General features: G+C 37.6%; 1 protein-coding gene across 2 annotated transcripts in view; it reads right to left on the reverse strand.

The window, feature by feature from the left end:
• The window catches only part of LOC120528132 (sorting nexin-27-like), a 154797-nt gene that overhangs the window by 31215 nt on the left and 101349 nt on the right, over positions 1-22233 (reverse strand). For both annotated transcript variants that reach the window (XM_039752191.1, XM_039752198.1), the window contains exons 8-10: positions 15384-15473; positions 7215-7364; positions 6915-7043 (exon numbers count right to left, since the gene is read on the reverse strand). In XM_039752191.1, coding sequence (XP_039608125.1) covers positions 6915-7043; positions 7215-7364; positions 15384-15473 — 369 coding nt within the window. The remainder of the gene's footprint in view (positions 1-6914; positions 7044-7214; positions 7365-15383; positions 15474-22233) is intronic.

Here is a 22233-nt window from a genome sequence, read left to right on the forward strand (position 1 = left end):
ATTGTGCTTAATTACGTTTTCCTCCTCTTTTTTCTTTTCTAATTATTTCATGTGTACCCTAAATGAGACTGTTCAATATCATACCCTTGGTTTGCTGTTATTGCTATTACTGCATTAAGACTTGTTATGCTTGTTTTGGACACATCTTTAACACCATCACCTGGGTTTATTATCTGGGGATATCATCTTAATGCACTAAAATTGATGAAGATTATATATATATATATATATATATATATATATATATATATATATATATATATATATATATATATATATATTAAGTGCAAAATTATATTTTTTTTTTTTTTTTCCTTTTAAAGACTATATTGGTAACAGATATCTCTATCTTTTAACCTTAAAGCCACTGCATGGGGGCTTGATGTGCTTTGGACGTGCTCTGTCTCTGGGTATGTCAGAGGACTGGGACTGCATGAAGTGGGTTTTAGCCTCACCTGGGGAGGCAAAAAGGGAGGGTGGGGGTTAAGGGGAAGAGAAAGAGAGCAGGCTTGATCTATATCTAATCTATCATCTCAATCTTTATAATTATAACTATCAACGTAATAATAAGCTGCATGGCAACAACTCTTGGGGAATAGGAAATTAAGACCTAAACTATTTCACTTCCAGTTAAGACTATAATATGACACCAAAAACTCAGAATCAGTGTCTCCATGATGGGACAGTTAACTTCGTAAGCTGGAATGTTAAAGGCCTGAATCACTAATTAAAGAGAAAGAAAGTACTTTCTCACCTAACAGGTCTAAATGCTAAAATAGTATTTTTACAGGAAACCCACTTACTAAGTAAGGATCAGTTCCGCTGCAAAAGACTGGACTGGCCAATGTTCCATTCTAGTTTTACAAAGAAAACTAGAGGGGTGGGAATTCTCATACATAGAACAGTACCATTTGTAGCATCAGATGTAGTATTGGATCCTGAAGGGAGATATGTGATGGTCATGGGAGACTTATCTAACTGTAAAATGATTTTGATAAATGTTTATGCACCTAATGTTGATGATAAGGAATTTATACAAAATTTATTTGCATCCATTCCCAATCTGAACACTCATAAACTTATAATGGCTGGGGACTTTAATTGTGTTCTAAATCCACTTTTAGATAAGACTTCCTCCACAGGGGAACGCAACTAACACCGCAAAGATAATTACAAAGTTTATAACTGATCACAACTTATCAGATCCCTGGAGGTTTTAAACCCAAATTCAAGAACATATTCTTTCTACTCACCAGTACATCATTGCTACTCAAGGATTGATTACTTCTTTATAGATAATAACTTCTTGCCTAAGATTAAATCTTGTAAATACGATGCTATTGTTATTTCAGACCATGCTCGATGATCTTGGAGCTGAAATTACTAAGCCCCATACACTCACCCCGCAGATGGCGCCTCAATCCGCTTCTATTAGCTGACGAGAATTGTACTGAATTTATATCCAAACAAATCGAATTCTTTCTAGAGACAAATACATCCCCTGAGATCTCTGCAGGAATACTCTGGGAAACTCTTAAGGCCTTCTTAAGAGGACAGATTATCTCATATCTTTCCCACAGAAATAAATCCGCTTAAGAAAGTAGCAGAGATAAAAAGTAAATTACTAAAATAGATGAAGAACATGCCAGACTACCAAGCGAGACTCTACATAAGAGGAGGCAGGCTCTACATTCAGAATTAAACCTCTTGACAACTAAAGAAACCGAACAACTAATTTACAAATCCAGACATCATTATTATGAACATGGAGAGAAAGCTAATAAGCTTTTAGCAACAAATTCACAAGCAAGATGTGCAACGCAATCTCGTAATTACTAACACTAACGGAGATAAAATCATCGAACACAAAAATATAATGTACACTTTTAGAGACTACTATAAATCCCTATATACTACTGAGTTTAAAGAAGACAATATACAATCTAATGCATTTCTGGATAAATTACAGATACCACAAATTGACGCTATTAGTGTGGAGGAGCTCGATAAACCTCTGTCATTATCAGAATTACTGGATGCTATAAAGTCACTCCAAGGTGGAAAAGCAGCAGGCCCTGACGGCTACCCTGCAGAGTTTTACAAGAAATTCTCCGCTCAGCTAGCTCCCCTCCTATTAGCAACATTTACAGAAGCCAGAGATAACCAATCTCTTCCACAAACCTTTCGCCAAGCACTAATCACTGTCTTTCCAAAACAAAATAAGGACTTATTACAATGTGCATCATACAGACCAATTTCACTTCTGAATAACGACGTTAAAATACTCTCTAAAATCATAGCTAGAAGGATGGAGAAAGTGCTCCCTCAGTAATATCACAAGACCAAACTGGATTTATTAGGGGCCGACACTTATCTTCAAATCTTCGACGCCTGTTTAATGTAATATACTCACCAACTAAATCAAACACCCCAGAAATATTATTATCATTGGATGCAGAAAAAGCATTCGACATGATTGAATGGAAATACCTTTTACTATTTTGGAGAAGTTTGGGTTTGGCCCGAACATTTGTGCATGGATTAAATTACTGTATACTAACCCAGAAGCTTCAATTTGCATCAATAACATTTGCTCAGACTACTTTAACTCTTTTAGGGCGGATGTCGACTTTTGTCGACAGGAGGGGTTGAGGGCGAATGTCGACTAAAGTCGACATCCAGGGATAGAGGGCGATAATCAGCTGTTAATGGCGACAAATCTCACTGTCACGTCACAGGCATTCCCTCTGTGCTTGGAAGAATGATAGACTCGTTGACTCGCAACTAATCCTAGCGCAGCGTGAGTTGCGAAATGTAAACAATGGCAAGATGGTATCGACATGTGACAATAGAGCGAGGCGAGTGCAGAAAAGAAAACACTCGGCAGACAATGACAATGTTTTGCGCATTATCGCGAGTCGGACTCTGATTTTTCAGAATCGGATTTTATTGACAGTGATCAGGAGATCGAGCAAGAGAGTGAGAAGCCGGCATCAGCTGATCAAACACCAGCCGATGCCGCGCCAGCAGATCTGCTGCCAGCTGAGCGCCGCAGCCGATGCATCTACAGCAAGGTTCGCGTGGGATAAATACACAGACATTGATCCGTTGAGAGCCGAGCTGGCTACTGGACTTCACAAGACGGCATGGCTTGCTGTTGACACGACAGATCACCAGCTGCTGTACTTCAGGCTGCTCTCTCCTGATGCTGCTTTTCAGCTACCGTCAGACGAGATAAACAGGTAGGCAGAGAAATTTTTTCAATCGCGGGCTGCGTTTGCATCGCATTCTCATTTTTCAAAGTGTAAGCACACAACAAAACACGAGATGAAGCGTGCTGTGGTATTACAAATAGAGATGGGACAGAACTGGTGATATAACTTCAGGGAGCATTGGTCCAAACGTGCTTTGTCCCCTGGTGGCTTTGGACAGGTTATGTAGCATGGTGATAGGTACGTGCTGCTGCAAAGTTTTAGTCACTTCTGTAATAAACAGAAGCAAATCCCATGGGGTGAGCCGGGCTATAATGCCATGCATAAAGTTCATAAAGTTTCAGAAGATGAAAAGAGGTGACAATACGGTTTTCATGCGGGCAGAAAACTTGGTGGCAGTGGAATGGCACAATGGCAAAAGGGTGACTTGTCTCTCTACAGCACACACTAACAATATATGTGAGAAAGTGCAGCAACAGACAATTGAAAAGTAGGCACCAAAGCAACACGTATTGTAAGCAGTGCAATGTGGCAATGACTGAAATTGGCTGCTTGGACCGAGATCAGACTTTGCAGGACTTTGCTGTGTAAAATGTATGTGATATGTATGTGAAATCATAGAGTATGCAGGCTCATACAACATGCAAGACAGTAATATTTGTCAAAAGTAAATATTTTTTGTTGATTTGATATGTTAAACAATTGCTTTGTGTTCTTTTTAAAAAATGTTAGTTTTTGGAAAAATATTCAGCCCTGGGAGATAAGGAAAAAAAAAAAAATTAGCCCTAAAAGAGTTAAACTAGAACGTGGCACAAGACAAGGATGCCCTTTGTCACCACTGCTGTTTGCAATTGCCATTGAACCACTGGCAATACATTGTCGAAAAACTGATCAGATAAAGGGGATTAGCAGAGAAGGACTGGAACAGAAAATCTCATTATATGCAGATGACATGGTACTGTATATATCGGACCCAGAAAATTCTGTGCCTGCAGTCTTAGCAGCACTCACAGAATTTCAAAAGATCTCTGGTCTCAGAATTAATCTGAATAAAAGTGTACTCTTTCCGGTGAATTCGCAAGCATATAATATTAGATTGGATACCCTTCCTTTTATCATTGCAGAGCAGTTTAAATACCTCGGGGTAAACATCACAAGTAAACATAAAGCTCTTTATCAACAAAATTTCGTCGTCTGTATGGAAAAAATTAAACAAGACTTGCATAGATGGTCAACCCTTCATCTCACACTAGCTGGAAGAATTAACACTGTTAAGATGAATATTCTTCCTAAGCTCCTTTTTATTTCAAAACATACCAATATACATTAATAAATCGTTCTTTAAGCAATTAGATTCAACAATAACCTCATTTATTTGGAATTCTAAACATCCACGCATCAAAAGAGCGACCCTACAAAGACAAAAGGCAGAAGGCGGCATGGCTCTACCTAACTTCCAGTTTTATTACTGGGCGGCAAATATACAGTCGATAAGAACCTGGACACAAATAGAAGAACATACACAGGCATGGACCGCAATAGAAGTAAAATCCTGCAGTACTTCTTTGTATTCCTTGCTTTGTGCTCCAATAAACACACGTTATCGGCAATACACTAATAACCCAATTGTGCTCCACTCACTTAGAATCTGGAACCAATGTAGAAAGCATTTTAAGACGGAGAAGCTTCTTTCTGTGGCACCCTGCAAAAGAACCACCTCTTTCAACCCTCACAAACATATGCAGTTTTAATATCTGGAAAAATTTGGAATTAACTTGCTTAGAGATCTTTATATAGACAACGTCTTTGCATCCTATGAACAATTACATTCCAAATTTAACATTCCAGCTACAAATTTCTTTCACTATCTTCAAATCAGGAACTTTGTTAAACAGAACCTTCCAGATTTTCCTCATCTTGCACCCTCATCCACGCTGGAAAAATGATTGCTCAATTTCAAGGAGTTAGACTCCATCTCTACAATATATAAAATCCTTTTACAATCCCTTCCTTTCAAAGATCCAAGAGGACACTGGGAAAATGACCTCTCAATTAATATATCAGAAAAGGAGTGGAAAGTAGCAATGCAGAGAATTCACTCAAGCTCCATATGCGCAAAGCATACAATTATACAACTCAAAATTATATATCGAGCACATCTGTCTCGACTAAAACTCTCCAAAATGTTTCCAGGGCATGATCCAACCTGCGAACGTTGCAACCAAGCCCCAGCCTCACTAGGTCACATGTTCTGGGCCTGCTCCAAATTAACATTATTCTGGACAAAAATTTTTAATTACCTCTCAGACAGTCTTGGACTCACAATCCCTCCTAACCCATTAACAGCTGTGTTTGGGGTTCTTCCAGAGGGTCTTAAAGTGGAGAAAGACAAACAAATTGTGATTGCATTCACTACACTGTTGGCACGCAGACTTATTCTGATAAACTGGAAGAACCCAAACTCTCCTCTTTTAAGTCAGTGGGAAACTGATGTGTTATATTATTTAAAATTGGAAAAAATCAAATACTCAGTTAGAGGATCTGTGCAGACTTTTTTCAAAACATGGCAGGATCTAATCAGAAATATTTTGAAATGATTTTATAAAGCACAGAGAATTTGTTGATTTAGGTATTTTTAAAAGCCTTAAATTTTACACCGTTTGGCTTGCTCTCTCTCTCAAGGGTGGGGATCGATCTGTTCTTAGCATAATTCTTTTTTTTTTGTAAAAACTTGATTGCTATGTATTGATTGTAATAAAATTAATAAATAAATAAAAAAAAAAAAAAAAAAAAAAGAAAGGTCAAGTCACCATTAATCTTAAGTATTGAGAGGCTACATAAACCTGGTACAAGGCAGAAACACACCTACCTGTAGACTGTGGGCCAATCACTCTCTCATTCTCAAGCATGCACGCTTATGAGCCAATTTAAAGTCAACAAGTAGCATTTCAAGCATGTGTTTGGAAATGTGAGTGGGAAACCTATGCACAGGGAACAACTTGCAAACTTCATATTGACAAGACTAGACACCACAATCAAACTCGGGATGCTGGATTCATAGTGCAGTAGCGCTAACCTCTGTGCCACTGCGAAGTATATATACAGCATTTAAGTCGAATATTATGTAGTGTGGGAAAGCAAAATCTGACATTTTCTAAATATTGTTCACGTTGGTTTGTGCAGTGTGTCTCTTTATGACATTTTCTCTTTCAAATGTGTATCTTTTGACAAAAACAGTGGACACGGTGGTCACTAGAGCTAGCAGCGGATACTCATCAAAATATTACTATAATCAAGCATTACTTTTTTCTGTTTTGTCTTTAATGCAGAACCTTTTACTACTTTAAGATTAATTTATTTTCAATTTTTCAAGCACAGTTTTTGCCATATGTTATCTGTAACTTGCACTTTCAATAAGAAGCCACAACTGTGAGCCTTCTAAGGGCCACTCTGTTATCCAATATGGTGGACAATATACATGGACTGACAACATTTTTTAACCTGCACTGGGCCTTTTGATGTAATAATTGTGGTAGAAATACATTTAAGTCTGTAGCCTGCTGTAATTATAACACTACAAATAGCCAATTCTATTTCAGAAAAGCACTGTGTAATGTTACTTCTTTTGCAGAACTTATTAGAGTATTCATCTACCTTGTACAAAGTGTTATGGGCTTAACCTGAACCTTTACACACACTTACATATGGAGTGAAGATCTTGACCCATCGTGGTTTCTTCTCACCACGTGCGTACTCAAAACAGAATGCCATGCCCTCCTCATCTGTATCCCACCTCTGCATTTCATTCCACTCAAACGCAATTACCTGGTTCTAGCAGAGAGAAAAAATGTAGGCATTATGTACTTCATTTGTAGAAAATCCTGTGAAAACTGTGCAAAGGATTGACACCTGCACAGGGTGAATTTTAAGCCTATTTGGAAAATTTGCCAAAGTTTTACAAAAGTCCAGTATCTGGCTACTTTGAATATTTCAGGTACCTACCTCCAACTGTCCTTCTTCAGTGCAGGCAAGTAGTTTAAAGTGCTTAATACTAATTGCGGTGATCACGTGCCCCTTTCTCCTTGAGTCACATGCACAGTGAGGGAAAGTAATTTCATTGTATCCTTCACAAGAACGAACAATATTCAGATACTGCAAAATAAAAGAGATATTTTGTTAGAAAGTATTTTAGCCATTTTTAAGAAATGAATACTTGGCCAAAAGGAAAAAATAGATAATCTTTATTCATTCCAAGGGGAAATTCAAATGCATAAATCAACAGAAACATAAACAAGAATACAGACTCACAGATAGTACAGCCAATCAATCAATCAATAAAAGTAAACTTTATGAATACATCCAGTGGAAGCATTACATTGCCTGATAGCAGTAGCCAGAAAAGATTCCCCAAGGTTCTTCTTGAATGAGCCTTTCATGACAGCATCCAGTTTTGCCCTCATCCTCTTTTCCACAACAGCTTCCAGGGTGTCCAGGTTTTACCCTGTGATTGAGCAGGTTTTCCTGATAAGTTTGTTCAGGCATTGTGCTTTTGTGCTGAGGTTGCTTCAACAGGAAACCACAGCATAGAACAGCAGCACACTGACTACTATGGACTGATAAAATATTTCCAGCAGTTTGCTGCACACATATCCTTACCAAATAGAGTCTGTTCTGGCCTTTCTTACACAGCACCACTGTGTTGCCAGAGCAGTCTAGTTTGTTGTTTATGTGAACCCCAAGGCACTTGTGGTTCAGCATCATTTTCATGTCCTCCACTTGAATGGTGACTGGTTTTAGAGGCTTCTTGGCATGATGGAAGTCTACCACCAATTCTTTTGTCTTGAGCCTATGATGGAGGAGTCATCTAAAACTTTCAGTAGACGGCAAGTGCTGGTATTGTGCTGGACGTCTATTGTGTACAGCATAAACAGGAAGGGAGACAGAGCAGTTCCCTGAATGTTCCAGTATAACACACCACCATTTCTGACACACAGTCTCTCAGTCTCACTAACTGCTATCTGTTGATCAAGTGGTCCAAGATCCAAGAGATTGTGAGAGTATCAAGTTGCAAAGCCTTGAGCTTTTTCCCCAGATGGGCAGAATGGTGTTTAAAGCCAATGAAAAGTCAAAGAATATTATCCTGACTGTGATACTGGCTTTATCTAAGTGGAAGGAGGCTCTGTAGAGCTGGTAGATGACAGCATCCTCCACACATATATGTGCCTAACTGGCAAACTATTGAGGATCCAGATGTTCTGAAACCATGGGTTTTAGCTGTTAAAGGACCAGACTTTCAAAGGTCTTTGTGATGTATGAAGTAAGAGCATCTGGTCTGAAGTCCTTAAGATAACGAGAATGCCCTTTGTCACTTGGGCCACACAGTATGTTTTCCACAGCTGGTAAATATTCCGCAAATTCAGGGATAGGGGTGACAGGAATTGAAAGACTCCCCCAGAGCTGGCAGGCACATGTTTTCAGCACCCTGGAGCTCATTCCTTCTGGTCCTGAAGCCTTGTTTATACAGAGTTTTCCCACCTCTCTACACACTTGATTAGTACAGACACACAGTCCAGGGAGTTAAGGGGGTCTGGAGACCACAAATGTGTTGTCATTGTAGGAGACAGTCGTTCAGTATGCACAAGGCAGTTGGGATTCCAGAACCTGCTCAGCTTGCACACAGAGACTAGCAGTGTTGGTTGGCACATGTACTAAATTACATAAATATTGAATTGCATACATTAATTGATGGAACATGTTTACACATGTAAAGAAAACCTACTGTTTATTGTTGCATTTGCATACTTTGCTATGTCTGCCATGTGTTTGAAAAAATTGCAAGTAAGCTGCTCCACTCTCAGATTGTTCCATCCACAGTGTGCATTCTGACATGTTCTCCTTTCCGCATGAAAAACTAATGCTGCCTGTACACTTTGTATATTGACAACACTGCTGCTTTATCAGACAACTGACACACTTTGTGCAGAATATGCATTGTAAGTATGGGCATACATATTAGTTGATGAACAAGAGTTCAGTTTTATATATTTGGGAAGGTCGCCCTATTAAATATTGGCTACCACATTTCTGTGATGTTATTCTGGTATCACAAAGCATCATGAAAGAAAAAAAAGTCTGTCTAAGCCAATTGCAAGGCAAACTTTGAAGGAAAAGGTCAAATGAAGTCCCCAGTGAACCAAGCAAATTTGAATGAAAAACACATTTAAGAATTTTGTTGATCAACAATATTCCTGTTGAAACATCTATTCATAACATTAACGTTTAGAAGATGGAGTAGAACTTCATTTTTTGCAATTGAAACCTTTACACTAAACTTAATAAAATGTTACACATGGTACAGTTTCTTTCAGTTTAAAAACTAGTGAAACATATGATTTAAAGGCAACAAAAAATCATTGAGGGTATGTAGAGCGTTAGATATCTGTTTTTCTCTTAATCAAAAAGGCACCCACAATTCTGCATTTCTCCTCTACAACTTCATGATATATGGTTACTTAAATATTAAAAAAGAAGATTCTACTGGGGTTATTACGACAACTGCAGACTCATTTGGACTGTTCATACCTGCCTGGGCAATCCAAATCATTCATTACAATATGGGCTTAAATATATATACTGTATAATTTAGTACATTTAAACAGCCACATTGCTGTGCTAGGTTGCTTTTCTATTCAGGATCTGAATTCTTCACCAAGAATTTAATGTGCAAACTTATATTTTCTGCTTTATGCAAACTTAAATTTTATTGCATGCCATGGTGAAAATACTGCAGTAGAAATTAAAAGTACTGTACTGTACATTTCAAGCAGGAACAGAGTTAATTGTAGAGTATACAATGTGACATGATGCGTAAGACTTGAGTTTGTTATAAATAAAAAAAAAAACAAAACAATACTGATCTGTGTGTTTTACGGCTGGAAGGATTTTTTATGAAATTTGGTGCTTATTTATAGGATAGGTTAACTCACACTAGCTGGAAGAATTAACACTGTTAAGATGAATATTCTTCCTAAGCTCCTTTTTTTATTTCAAAACATCCCAATATACAATAATAAATCATTCTTTAAGCAATTAGATTCAACAATAACCTCATTTATTTGGAATTCAAAACATCCACGCATCAAAAGAGCGACCCTACAAAGACAAAAGGCAGAAGGCGGCATGGCTCTACCTAACTTCCAGTTTTATTACTGGGCGGCAAATATACAGGCGATAAGAACCTGGACACAAATAGAAGAACATACACAGGCATGGACCGCAATAGAAGTAAAATCTTGCAGTACTTCTTTGTATTCCTTGCTCTGAGCTCCAATAAACACACGTTATCGGCAATACACTAATAACCCAATTGTGCTCCACTCACTTAAAATCTGGAACCAATGTAGAAAGCATTTTAAGACAGAGAAGCTTCCATCTGTGGCACCCCTGCAAGAGAACCACCTCTTTCAACCTTCACAAACATAAGCAGTTTTTAATATCTGGAAAAAATTTGGTAACTTGCTTAGAGATCTTTATATAGACAACGTCATTGCATCCTATGAACAATTACATTCCAAATTTAACATTCCAGCTACACATTTCTTTCACTATCTTCAAATCAGGAACTTTGTTAAACAGAACCTCCCAGATTTTCCTCATCTTACACCCTAATCCACGCTGGAAAAAATATTGCTCAATCTCAAGGAATTAGACTCCATCTCGACAATATATAAAATCATTTTACAATCCCTTCCTTTCAAAGATCCAAGAGGACACTGGGAAAAAGATCTCTCAATTAATAAATCAGAAAAGGAGTGGAAAGTAGCAATGCAGAGAATTCACTCGAGCTCCATATGCGCAAAGCATACAATTATACAACTCAAAATTATATATCGAGCACATCTGTCTCGACTAAAACTCTCCAAAATGTTTCCAGGGCATGATCCAACCTGCGAACGTTGCAACCAAGCCCCAGCCTCACTGGGTCACATGTTCTGGGCCTGCACCAAATTAACATTATTCTGGACCAAAATTTTTTATTACCTTTCAGACAGCCTTGGACTCACAATCCCTCCTAACCCATTAACAGCGGTGTTTGGGGTTCTTCCAGAGGGGCTTAAAGTGGAGAAGCACAAACAAATTGTGATTGCATTCACTACACTCTTGGCACTCAGACTCATTCTGAAACTCGAAGAACCCAAACTCTCCTCTTTTAAGTCAGTGGGAAACCGATGTGTTATATTATTTGAAATTGGAAAAAATTAAATACTCAGAGGATCCGTACAGACTTTTTTCAAAACATGGCAGGATCTAATCAATAATATTTTAAAATAAGTTTATAAAGCACAGAGAATTTATTAATTTAGTTATGTTTACAAGCCTTAAATTTTACGCTGTTTGGCTTGCTCTCTCACTCAGGGGTGGGGATCGATCTGTTCTTAACTCAATTCTTCTTTTTGTAAAAACTTAACTGCTTTTTATGGATTGTAATAAAATGAATAAAAAAAAAAAAAAAGGATAGGTTAACTCAAAAAAAAATGCTAATAAAATTTGTTTGATGTCATCTTGAAACTAAACAGAGGCCAGGACTTGATATTCACACAAATTCCAAGAATCAGTCTATTGATCTCCTGATTTGCAAGTCAGAGATATATATATGTCATATGAAAAAGTTTGGGAACCCCTCTCAGCCTGCATAATAATTTATTCTACTTTCAACAAAAAAAGATAACAGTGGTATGTCTTTCGTTTCCTAGGAACAGCAGAGTGCTGGGGTGTTTTCCAAACAAATATTTTAGTGAAGCAGTATTTAGTTGTATGAAATTAAATCAAATGTGAAAAACTGGCTGTGCAAAAATCTGGGCACCTTTGTAATTTTGCTGATTTGAATGCATGTAACTGCTCAATACTGATTACTTGCAACACCAAACTGGTTGGATGAGCTTGTTAAGCCTTGAACTTCATAGACAAGTGTGTCCTATCATGAGAAAAGGTATTTAAGGTGGTCAATTGCAAGTTGTGCTTCTCTTTGACACTCCTCAGAAGAGTGACAACATGGGATCCTCAAACCAATTCTCATAAGATTTGAAAACAAAGATTGTTTAGTATCATAGCTTTTTGTAGCCTTCCCCTAAACCATGTCAGAGGTTTAAACTGTCAGTTTCAACTGTAAGGAATGTAATCAGGAAATGGAAGGCCACGGGCACAGTTGCTGTTAAACCCAGGTCTGGCAGGCCAAGAAAAATACAGGAGCGGCATATGTGCAGGGAGCTTTGGACTGATGAGACAAAAATCAAGTTATTTGGTCATAACAAAAAGTGCTTTGCATGGTGGAAGAATAACACCACATTCCAAGAAAAACTCCTGCTACCTACTGTCAAATTTGGTGGAGGTTCCATCACGCTGTGGGGCTGTGTGGCTAGTTCAGGGACTGGGGCCCCTGTTAAAGTCGAGGGTCGGATGAATTCAACCCAATATCAACAAATTCTTCAGGATAATGTTATGCAGGGGTTTGATATTCCAACAAGACAATGACCCAAAACACAGTCTGATATCTACAAAGCCATTCATTTAGAGGGAGAAGTGCATTGTTCTGGAATGGCTGTCACAGCCCCCTGACTTGAATATCATCGACAATCTATGGAATAATTTGAAGCAGGCTGTCCATGCTCGGCAGCCATCAAATTTAACTGAACTGGAGAGATTTTGTATGGAAGAATGTTCAAAAATACCTCCATCCAGAATCCAGATACTCTATAGGAGGCATCTAGAAGCTGTTATATTTGCAAAAGGAGGCTCAACTAAGTATTGATGTCATATCTCTGTTGGGGTGCCCAAATGTATACACCCAATTTTAACTAATTTTGTTATGATGCACATTTTCTGTTAAAAGGCAGAACAGCACAATGCTGGATCCTTTAGCCCGTGAAACACATGATCAGAACCAAGTAGGGGGATCTACAACAGTGGATGCGGCAACGGGTGCTGCGCGCGTGATGAGGGGGGGGAAAGATCGAGAATGTTGGCAGGACAGGGGCTGATGAGTGCCCCGGGTCCTGGCGGCCTCGCGTTGTTCCACCGGGACATAGACGGGACGGAGTCTCTTTTTATGCCATAAAGAGACTCAGACCGTCATGGCGTCCCAGAGTACAGGGAGGAATCGAGGGGAGAATGCTGGTTCCTACGATAGGAAGGGACGTGATGCTAGGTGCTCGCGTAAGGAGAAGGGAAACCCCACAGCTGGCTGAGGTGACACGTGCGGTCCCACCCGATGTCCCAACATGGGGGGCACGGAGGTCTCAAAAGGGGGGCCGAGGTGGCAAACGCTGGGGTGCTGGTCAGAGGGGGAAGCATTGCCCACATACAAAATGAGTCGCTGAGTGGCAGCGTCAGGACAACGTCTCCGCCCCCTGTTCTGATTTATATTTTGCAGGACCGGGCCAAAACTGTATAATGGGGCATGATTTAAAATTAACTCTACGCCAAAATATGGGTGTTGTGAGACGATGAAGGTGGTGTGAATCCAAATGAATAGTTTTAATTGTTTAATCCTTTTTAGTACCGGCAACCTGTGCTGCCCAGGGTGATGTGGGGGGTGGATGTGCTGGCTTGTGTCGGTGTTAATTGTCGAGCGGTAGTTACATAGTAGTCAGGAAATACCATCCAAGTGCAAAGGGTTGCATAAAAGGGATCATGTTAGATCAGAAAGGATAGAAAAGGAAAAAAAAAAAAAAAAATGGAAGAGAGTGATCACCAGTTTGGGAGAGGTAAACTGAGGACTGAAGAATTGGGCAATGCCATACAGCTGATGAATTTATATGGAGCAGGACAGAAGGTTGGAGGACGTCTGAGAGGTGTTTGCACACTCAGTAGCTAAAAAGGCTGAAAGGTAAAGGTGTTGATAGAGTAAGTGTGCAGGAAGAAGGATGGAATCCCAACAAAGCGCCATCCAGGAGAAGGCATGGTGCTCTGGGAGGTGCACTGACCAAATGAGCTAGATGGATGTGGCGCAGGATGTCTATGGGTCCTGAAGAGGACCGGAAAAGAGAGTAAGAAAAGAAAAAAAAAAAAGAATGTGTGATTTTTGACTTTCCTCATTGGATTTTAACCTATTTATTCAAATAAGAATTTTAAACATCCTGAGACACTTTATTAGTTTGTATGGTTTATTTAATCCATTATTTATTAAAGTGTTTATTAATTCTACTGTTTGGAATGCACTTTAATTGCTCCATGTTTTGAATAAACCATTACTTACTTTTGCTAAGCAAGTCTCACTTGTTTACTCACGAATGACTGCTGATGCCCTGGGAAGAGGGCAGTGCCAAAGAAGAAAGCACACTGAGCATCACAATAAAGGTACAAATTTAAAAGGATGTAGCAAAAGGAAATCTGTTTTTATACCCTGAATTTCTTAGCCTTTCTAATTCAAACACCACCAATTCCCTATCATCTACTATGCCAGGATTATTAATAAAGTGCAGGCCCAAACTTTGAAAAAACAAGCACGGTTTCTTTCACAATCAGCTTTATGTGTCATGCCTGAGGGAGAGAAGCAGGGAACAGTTTATTTTTCATCCAAACATCCAACAACAAAAATGTGCTATACTTGAAAATATTGCATTAACATAAATTATGCGACAAATCATGGAAAATATGTAGTGTAACCAAGCTTCAAGTGTTTTCAGATATTTAAAAATGATGTTGGTAACTGAGGATGACTAACATATTAAGATAAAACCTAAGGGATACACTTCAATAGTTCAATGTAGGAATTTGCAATTCAGTTTGTAATTACCTTACCTGGTTAATAAAAAAATAACTGCATACAGTAAAGCAGAACACCAATATCCATATTCGATTTTGATGGTTGGAAACACTAGAAAAACAGTTTCCTGTTCAAAAAACACTTCCAGATAGTATCTACATCTTACAAATGGACTTGGACAATGAACTGAGTATTAATGGCACAATTTTGTACATGCCTGTGTTGATTTTCAAATTACTGCTAAACACAAACAGGGAGAACTGCAGAAACAGTAGCCCACCAATGACACAATGAAGGAAACAGAGCCCTGATGGTGGTAGGGGGTGCCAAAAAAGGAAGGAGTGTAAAATCCCTTGCACACAGCTCATTAAGCCCACAGTTACACAAAAAATGCATGCTTCACTTACCATTCCCATTTTTCTCTGCTCTGCCAGTTTCTGAAGCTGGTAGGCCTTCTCCCCAACTTTAATGTATCCTTTTTTTACATCATCTACTGCCTACAGAAATTAAGATCATAACAATATATGATTATGTGAATAAAGCTATTTGATTTTCACAAAATAATCATCACATTATATATGCTCTGTAAGTATGATTGAATCAAAAAGTGGCATAAATTCCATATCTGACACTCCAGAAAAATCTTACACATTCTCAATCTCATTTACATTTTTACATGGTATCAGGTAGGTAAGAAACCCTTTGTTTATCCTTCTTAAAATGGTTATTGTGTAGAGATATTCTTTACAATACACAGAGCAAAAAACATATTGATAAGCAAGGTATAATTGTAAGAAACAAGCAGAAAGCATTAATCACAGAGGCAATTTACTTAAGTGGCTTGCATATTATAACTAGTTTATAGATGGACTGATTTATGAATTTTAAAATGCTGGGATATGTGGAATAATCTGCAATCTTTCTATTTGGGATGTTATGATCTTTCTTCTTTTACAGTTGAATGAATGCCCATTGTTAATACTTAAAAGTATGATCAGTATAAAAATTAAAAGGGTGGTTTCTAACTCCATCCCTCACATCTAGAAAGATGTTTCATAATATTCTCTCTAATCATCCACCTAGTGCTTACTGACTATAATTCATAATGTATGTCTTATATTGCAAATAAATACTACAATTTCATTTCAGCAAGTTATTTTTCTTTAGTTTGGTATGATATGAAACTGAGACAATATTTAAAATCGCCCACGAAGTATAGGTAAATCACTTTCATCACTTACAGTTTTATTGAGTAATATATTTACAATGAATGTCTGAAAATGACACATCACAGGCAAACTAGCTCCAAACACTGTAAGAACAAAAACAGTCCATCTCAAACCATGGGACTTTTTATGATGATACTCTTGTCTCTCTTTACATGCATGCATTTATTAGATGGTCTAATCTGAAGTGACTTCTAAAATCACAGTTTAGGGCAGAGGGCACAGAAGGCACTTTCATTTGGGCTCTTGAGGAAAGTAAACCTGCTGATAACGGCAAAATCAGTAACTAGACGAGGTGATGGAAGAACTGCACAATACAAGAACAAAACTTGGGGAAGGAAATCGGTTTGGTTTACATTTATGGAGCAGTTTAACTCCCAAATAGTTAAATAATGAATAACAATAACAGACAACATAAAAAATAAATGTGACTAAACATATTTTTAACAATAGTGTCAGTTTATTATGAAAAATATAATAAACTAAGTTGGAGCAGTACAGTATGCTGAAAGGGGCTTGTGTGTCAATGCTGGAATCCTAACCATGAGGTTTACACCGTAGACACCATTGTGATTCTTATAAAGTGATTATCAGGTGAAATGACTGATGAAGTGACATACAAAACTGCCACTACAAAATAAATTCCCATTTGTGTTCAGAGAAATGCAATGAGTTAAACTATTGGTCCTGTAAAAGGTGCAGCTGGATTAGGCTTTTTACTGAAATCCTATTCTGTTTGATATAATGTGGGACATCCATTTCATAGCCTTTTCAAATCCAACCATGGAGTCTCGCCAAGTTCAAGTTTACCAAATTGACTGGACTAGCCAAGATATTTATCCAGAGTGCACATGCCGCGAGAACAGAAACAGTATGTGAGAGTTTGCCCTTATCAGGTCTGTTGTGAAACAAAGGGAAGATATTGCAGAAGCGAATATCAGAAAATATTTTGAAGTTAAACTTTCTATTAGACTCCTGTCTAATGCTGCATTCTATACTGGTCCACGGTTTGTATATTTGTCACGTGTCTGTTTAAACACAAAAGTCAAAATGTTACCTTTGATATAACTACAACCCCCTTGTGACTGGGTAGTTACACTGCAACTAGCAGCTCTTGCATAAATACTAGGCTGGTTTCATAGCAACAATATTTCCAGACATTGCAGAGAAATCCTAAAATAGCATCATAGTTTCATACACAGATTTTTAATTTGCTTGAATATGATACATGATTTTTAGCATATTAGCTTAACATTGTTTGCTTTGCAGGTGCAAGAATAATGCATGGTAACTTGACACAGCTATATACTCTGAATGTGTCAGAACAACAGAAACGCTATGTAATAAGGTTACCTAGAGTAAGAACCATTTTAGTAAACACAAAATTGTAATTCATAGGACACATTATATACTATGATTTTGAAACCAGTCCTCCTTATTGTACTTTACATTTAATTGTTTTAAAATATCTACTGTTATCATGCTGACAGAGTCCCAGCCAGAACTGATGAAAGTACAAGTAAGGGAGGAAGAAGACATGTTTGGATAACAGACAACCATGTCTTTTTCTGATGTCAGTAAGAACTGCTGTATTCATGCCATACTACTGCAATCCAGGAAATGGAAACTGCAGAGTTAGTTATAATTTCGTTTTTCTTTAATGGTCTTTCAGCACAGCATTAGATTTCCTAATTACTGCATTTCAAAATTTAGTGCTGTTCCACAAAACAAAAGAAGAAATCAACGGTATTATTTCCTCAAATGAGAATAAGGATGTAGGGTTTTGAAATGAAAGGTCATATTTATTTTTGGAACAAAGACCATGTAAGCACATGTTTAATGTTACAGGCTATAATTTGTACAGCATTTTAGTTAGTTTATCATTTTCTAAAATAGTCCCAAAAATGATTAATGATTTTAAAATGAAAATTAAAAATATATATTATCTTGAAATCCTTAAGAGTCATCACATAAGGGAAAAAAAAAATGAAATCAACTATCAGCATATTTAAAATTAGTATATTTAATAACAAGATTGGTTCAGTATTTGTATACAGTTGGCATACACACTTGTACAGTGTGCAGCAAGGCAGCAACCATCCCAGGATAGAGTGCCAGTTCATCTCAGGGCTTACTCATGCTTAAAAAGCAAACAGCAATGGAATGCTGAGTGTACTTCATGGTCAAGTTTATATTTATTGTCACAAGGACAGTGACTTCCTACTTGTATGTGTGATTAACAAGCACAAGTTTATTTTCACTTGTTAAATATTTCAATGCCTATGAAGTATGTATTACAAATTTTGGGTAGTTGGTAATATTATGCAGGTTATCAGAACCTGGTTATTTGAACTTCAAACAATTAATGTCTAACATTACATTTTTTTTACTTGAGTTTCCTTATTTCTGACAGCCTTGCAGTTGCCTTTATTTTCTCTGCTCACTTCGCTAAAACAGGCAAACCACAGAGCTACTTTGCTAAATGAACCACTCTGTACTGATGTTCTCTCCATATCCAGGGACTGATGGCACCACTAATGCAGTGCTTTCTGAGCCTACTCATTACATCAATTTGAAAAGCTAAATTAAAATATCAAAATGCTATGTGACCAAGAAATGCATTTTAAATAACTGAAAAACTATGTACAGAAAAATCATGAACTCTAACCTGCCATTTTTCTTTTTTTGCATGTGCCTATTATATATGCATGTTCACAATCATTTCAAATTCTGTCATGTTGTTACCCAAATAAAGATAGTTTGAACGTAATTTTTAATACTTCAGTTATTGTACACACACACACAAATTATACTAATAATAATGGTCATAGAACTTTATTTGTCCCTGGGGAAATAATAAATTCTATCTATATAGCACCTTTCCCATGCTTAAAAAGTGCTACGTACAAATTCATAAAGAACAACAGGGTATATACAACAATGTACACGAGTAACATCCACATGAAACACTAAATAAAGATAAATATAGGATATACAAGAAATATTGAAATAGAATAAGATACAATAAAGCAAAATAAAATACAAAGTGCAAATACTATAAGAAAACCCTGAATCATCCTGAGCATCTGGACAAAGAAGGTAAACTGAAAGCAGGCTTAGAAAGTTAAATACCTTCCTCAATAAATAAGTTTTAAGTTGTTTGTTTTTTTTTTATAAAAACAATGAATCAAGTCAGCTGTTGGTTTGAAGGATCTCCAGTAAAATGCTGAAAAGTCCTCAGTGTTACTGTGTCAGAAAAATGATGTACAGCATTCTTCATAATGGCACTCCGGTTTGTTTTAATTCTCTCCTTTGCTACTACCTCCTGAGGGTCCAGAGTGTGTTCCATAACTAAGATGTACAACCCGTCACTGATGTGATGTGTACCCCAAGTACTTGTGTAAGAGTGCACCATCTTTACATTCACTCCCTGACGAGTGACTGGGCATAGAGGATCTTACGTGTGGTGAAAGTCAACAACTAACTCTTTGGTTTTGCTTATGTTAAGCTGCAGACAATTCTTTCTGCACCAAGAAAAAAAATCTGTCTGACTTCTATACTCTGTCACTTTCTCCTTATCAGTACATCAGAGTCACTTGAGAACTTTACCTGACCTGGTGATATACTTATAGTCTAAGGTATACAGAATGAAGAGAAACAAGAGACAGAACTGTTCCTTGTGGTGCTCCAGTGTTACTCACATCCATATCAGAAACACAGTCCTTGAGTCTCATAAACTGTGGCCTGTGTGACAGATAGTCCATTATCCCAGACACCATAGGCTCATCCACCTGCTTATCTCAGAGTTTACCCTTTAAGTGGGATGGCTTGATGGTACTGAAGGCACTAAAGAAATCAAAAGATATAAACCTCATAGTACAGTTCTGCTATTGTCAAACGGAAAAAATAAAGTTCCTGTTGCAAGCCTGAATGGAAAAACAGAACTAATTTTTGATAATGACTCAACACCAGTTAATGGCAGTCTGGACGGCTAGAGCCTGACACCAATCCAGACAGAGTGAGTAATGTTAACCAGTTATTTATGCACTTCATATTAGAAACTATTTAAAAAAAAAAAAAAAATCAGTTTCTGAAAGTTGCCAGACCATTACCCAAGGTCATTTTTGATCCATCAAAATAACCTTATCTTTGCACATGGGAGAAAGATTTGGTGCCATGATGGTCTTAGGTAAGATTTGTTAGTCCTCCTATGGTGCTGTTTGTCTTGGTTTACAATACGGTTACTGAAACACATTCCTTCCAGTAACCATGGTGCTGTCTTGACAGTCTACTGTTACATTCTAAAGCCGTGTTACACAGTCATATACTGCAGTTTTTTCCACTCCATAGATGTAGGTAGAGGCTGGGGAGGTGAATGCTTTACACCAAATTAACTATAACTCAAGAAAATACCACAGAGTTTCATAACTTTCTCACAAAAACAACAAACCAAACATCATTAACAAAAACCTTAATTAACAAATTAAAATAGAATGGATACAAGTCCTTGTGAATCTGTGCCATATCTAGCACATCCTATTAACAGGCATTTGCATTCATCAGGCAAGTATTGCTTTTTTAGTCCTCCAATCGAACCCTTTAATTTGGAACCGTGTATACACTATAAATGACTAGATAAGACAAACATTTATCTGAAAGGATTTTTAGCCCACTGCCACACTGATCTGCAAGCTTGCTGACTATAGTTGTGTTAGCCTCTGTTGGCCTCTTTCTTTATCTGTTCCTGGCCACTGGGCTGCTGCATGACAGATGTCCATTCTCATGGTGATACTGTTGTACCTGAAAACACCCAAGCATCAATGCAGTTCCTAATACGTTCAAAAGCAGCAGCTAATCACTTATGCATTTTTTTTTTCTTTTTCAGTCCCATGTTCCCATTTCAAGTTTGTCCTGGCAGTAGTGAACACAACACAGGAATCCACCCTGGACATGATGCCAGACTATAATGGAGTAAACTTCCACATGTAACAAGAATCTCTGATCTATGGGCCAATTTAGAGTCTACAATTAATCAAAAATACAAATCTTTAGGACATGGAAGGAAACTGATATAACAGGATAGAAATCCATACACACTTGGAGAGAATGTGAAAACTACACAGACAGTGACAAGTCCTGGGTGTCTGAAAAAAATCTCTTGGAATTGTGAAGTTATAAATACTACTAAAATACTCTTAATGGAAACATTTTTCCAGCATATGAATAGCACTGGGCCTCGGATAACCAAGTGTATCTGATTAGGGACATACAGATTTAAATGGAGATTCATTGTGTACATACCTTTCACAAACCTTTTGCATGCAAACATATTTTTTGATAAATAATGACAAATGTGTAGTATGTTTCCTGAGGTTGGTGTAAACTAGATGATGATTAGTTAAGTCATGATATGTAAAAACATAGGAGAGCAAAAGGTGTGCATGCTTTTGCACTTATATATAACCTATTTTAGTAACAAAATCAAAAGATTTCACTAGTCCCAAAGCTTATATCACAAGTTATTAAATTGCCTTAGCTCAATGGTAATTTTAATGGACAAAGATTGTTACGATACATTTTTGGAGTTACTGTGCGTTTAATTTATACAATATCAAGAACAAAATTTTATTTTATGTAAAGTTAGTGCACAGGTTAATTGGGAAAAAAAAGTAAAGGTTAGTGTGATTTATAGTGATCTGACATGATTTACAAGGATGGTTCCTGCTTTGTGCCCAGTGTCGCCAGTACAGCCTACTGAAGCACATTCCCATCCATCCATTTTCCTAACCTGCTTATTCAGAGTGGCGGGGAAGCTACAGCCTAGTGTGCCAATTTATCACAGGGTGAAAACACATACAGGCCACTTGACAATCTACATAACCTGCACTGCAGTGGACCTTGGGAGGAAACTCACAAAAACACAGGGACAGCATGCAAAATGCATATATGGAGGACTGAGACTTGAACTCCATTCTCTTTGTTTCAGGGCAGCAGTGCTATTGCAACTTGGAATACATGACCCTTAAGTAAA

The sequence above is a fragment of the Polypterus senegalus genome, chromosome 1 (assembly GCF_016835505.1).
Source record: "Polypterus senegalus isolate Bchr_013 chromosome 1, ASM1683550v1, whole genome shotgun sequence".
Taxonomy (NCBI): domain Eukaryota; kingdom Metazoa; phylum Chordata; class Cladistia; order Polypteriformes; family Polypteridae; genus Polypterus; species Polypterus senegalus.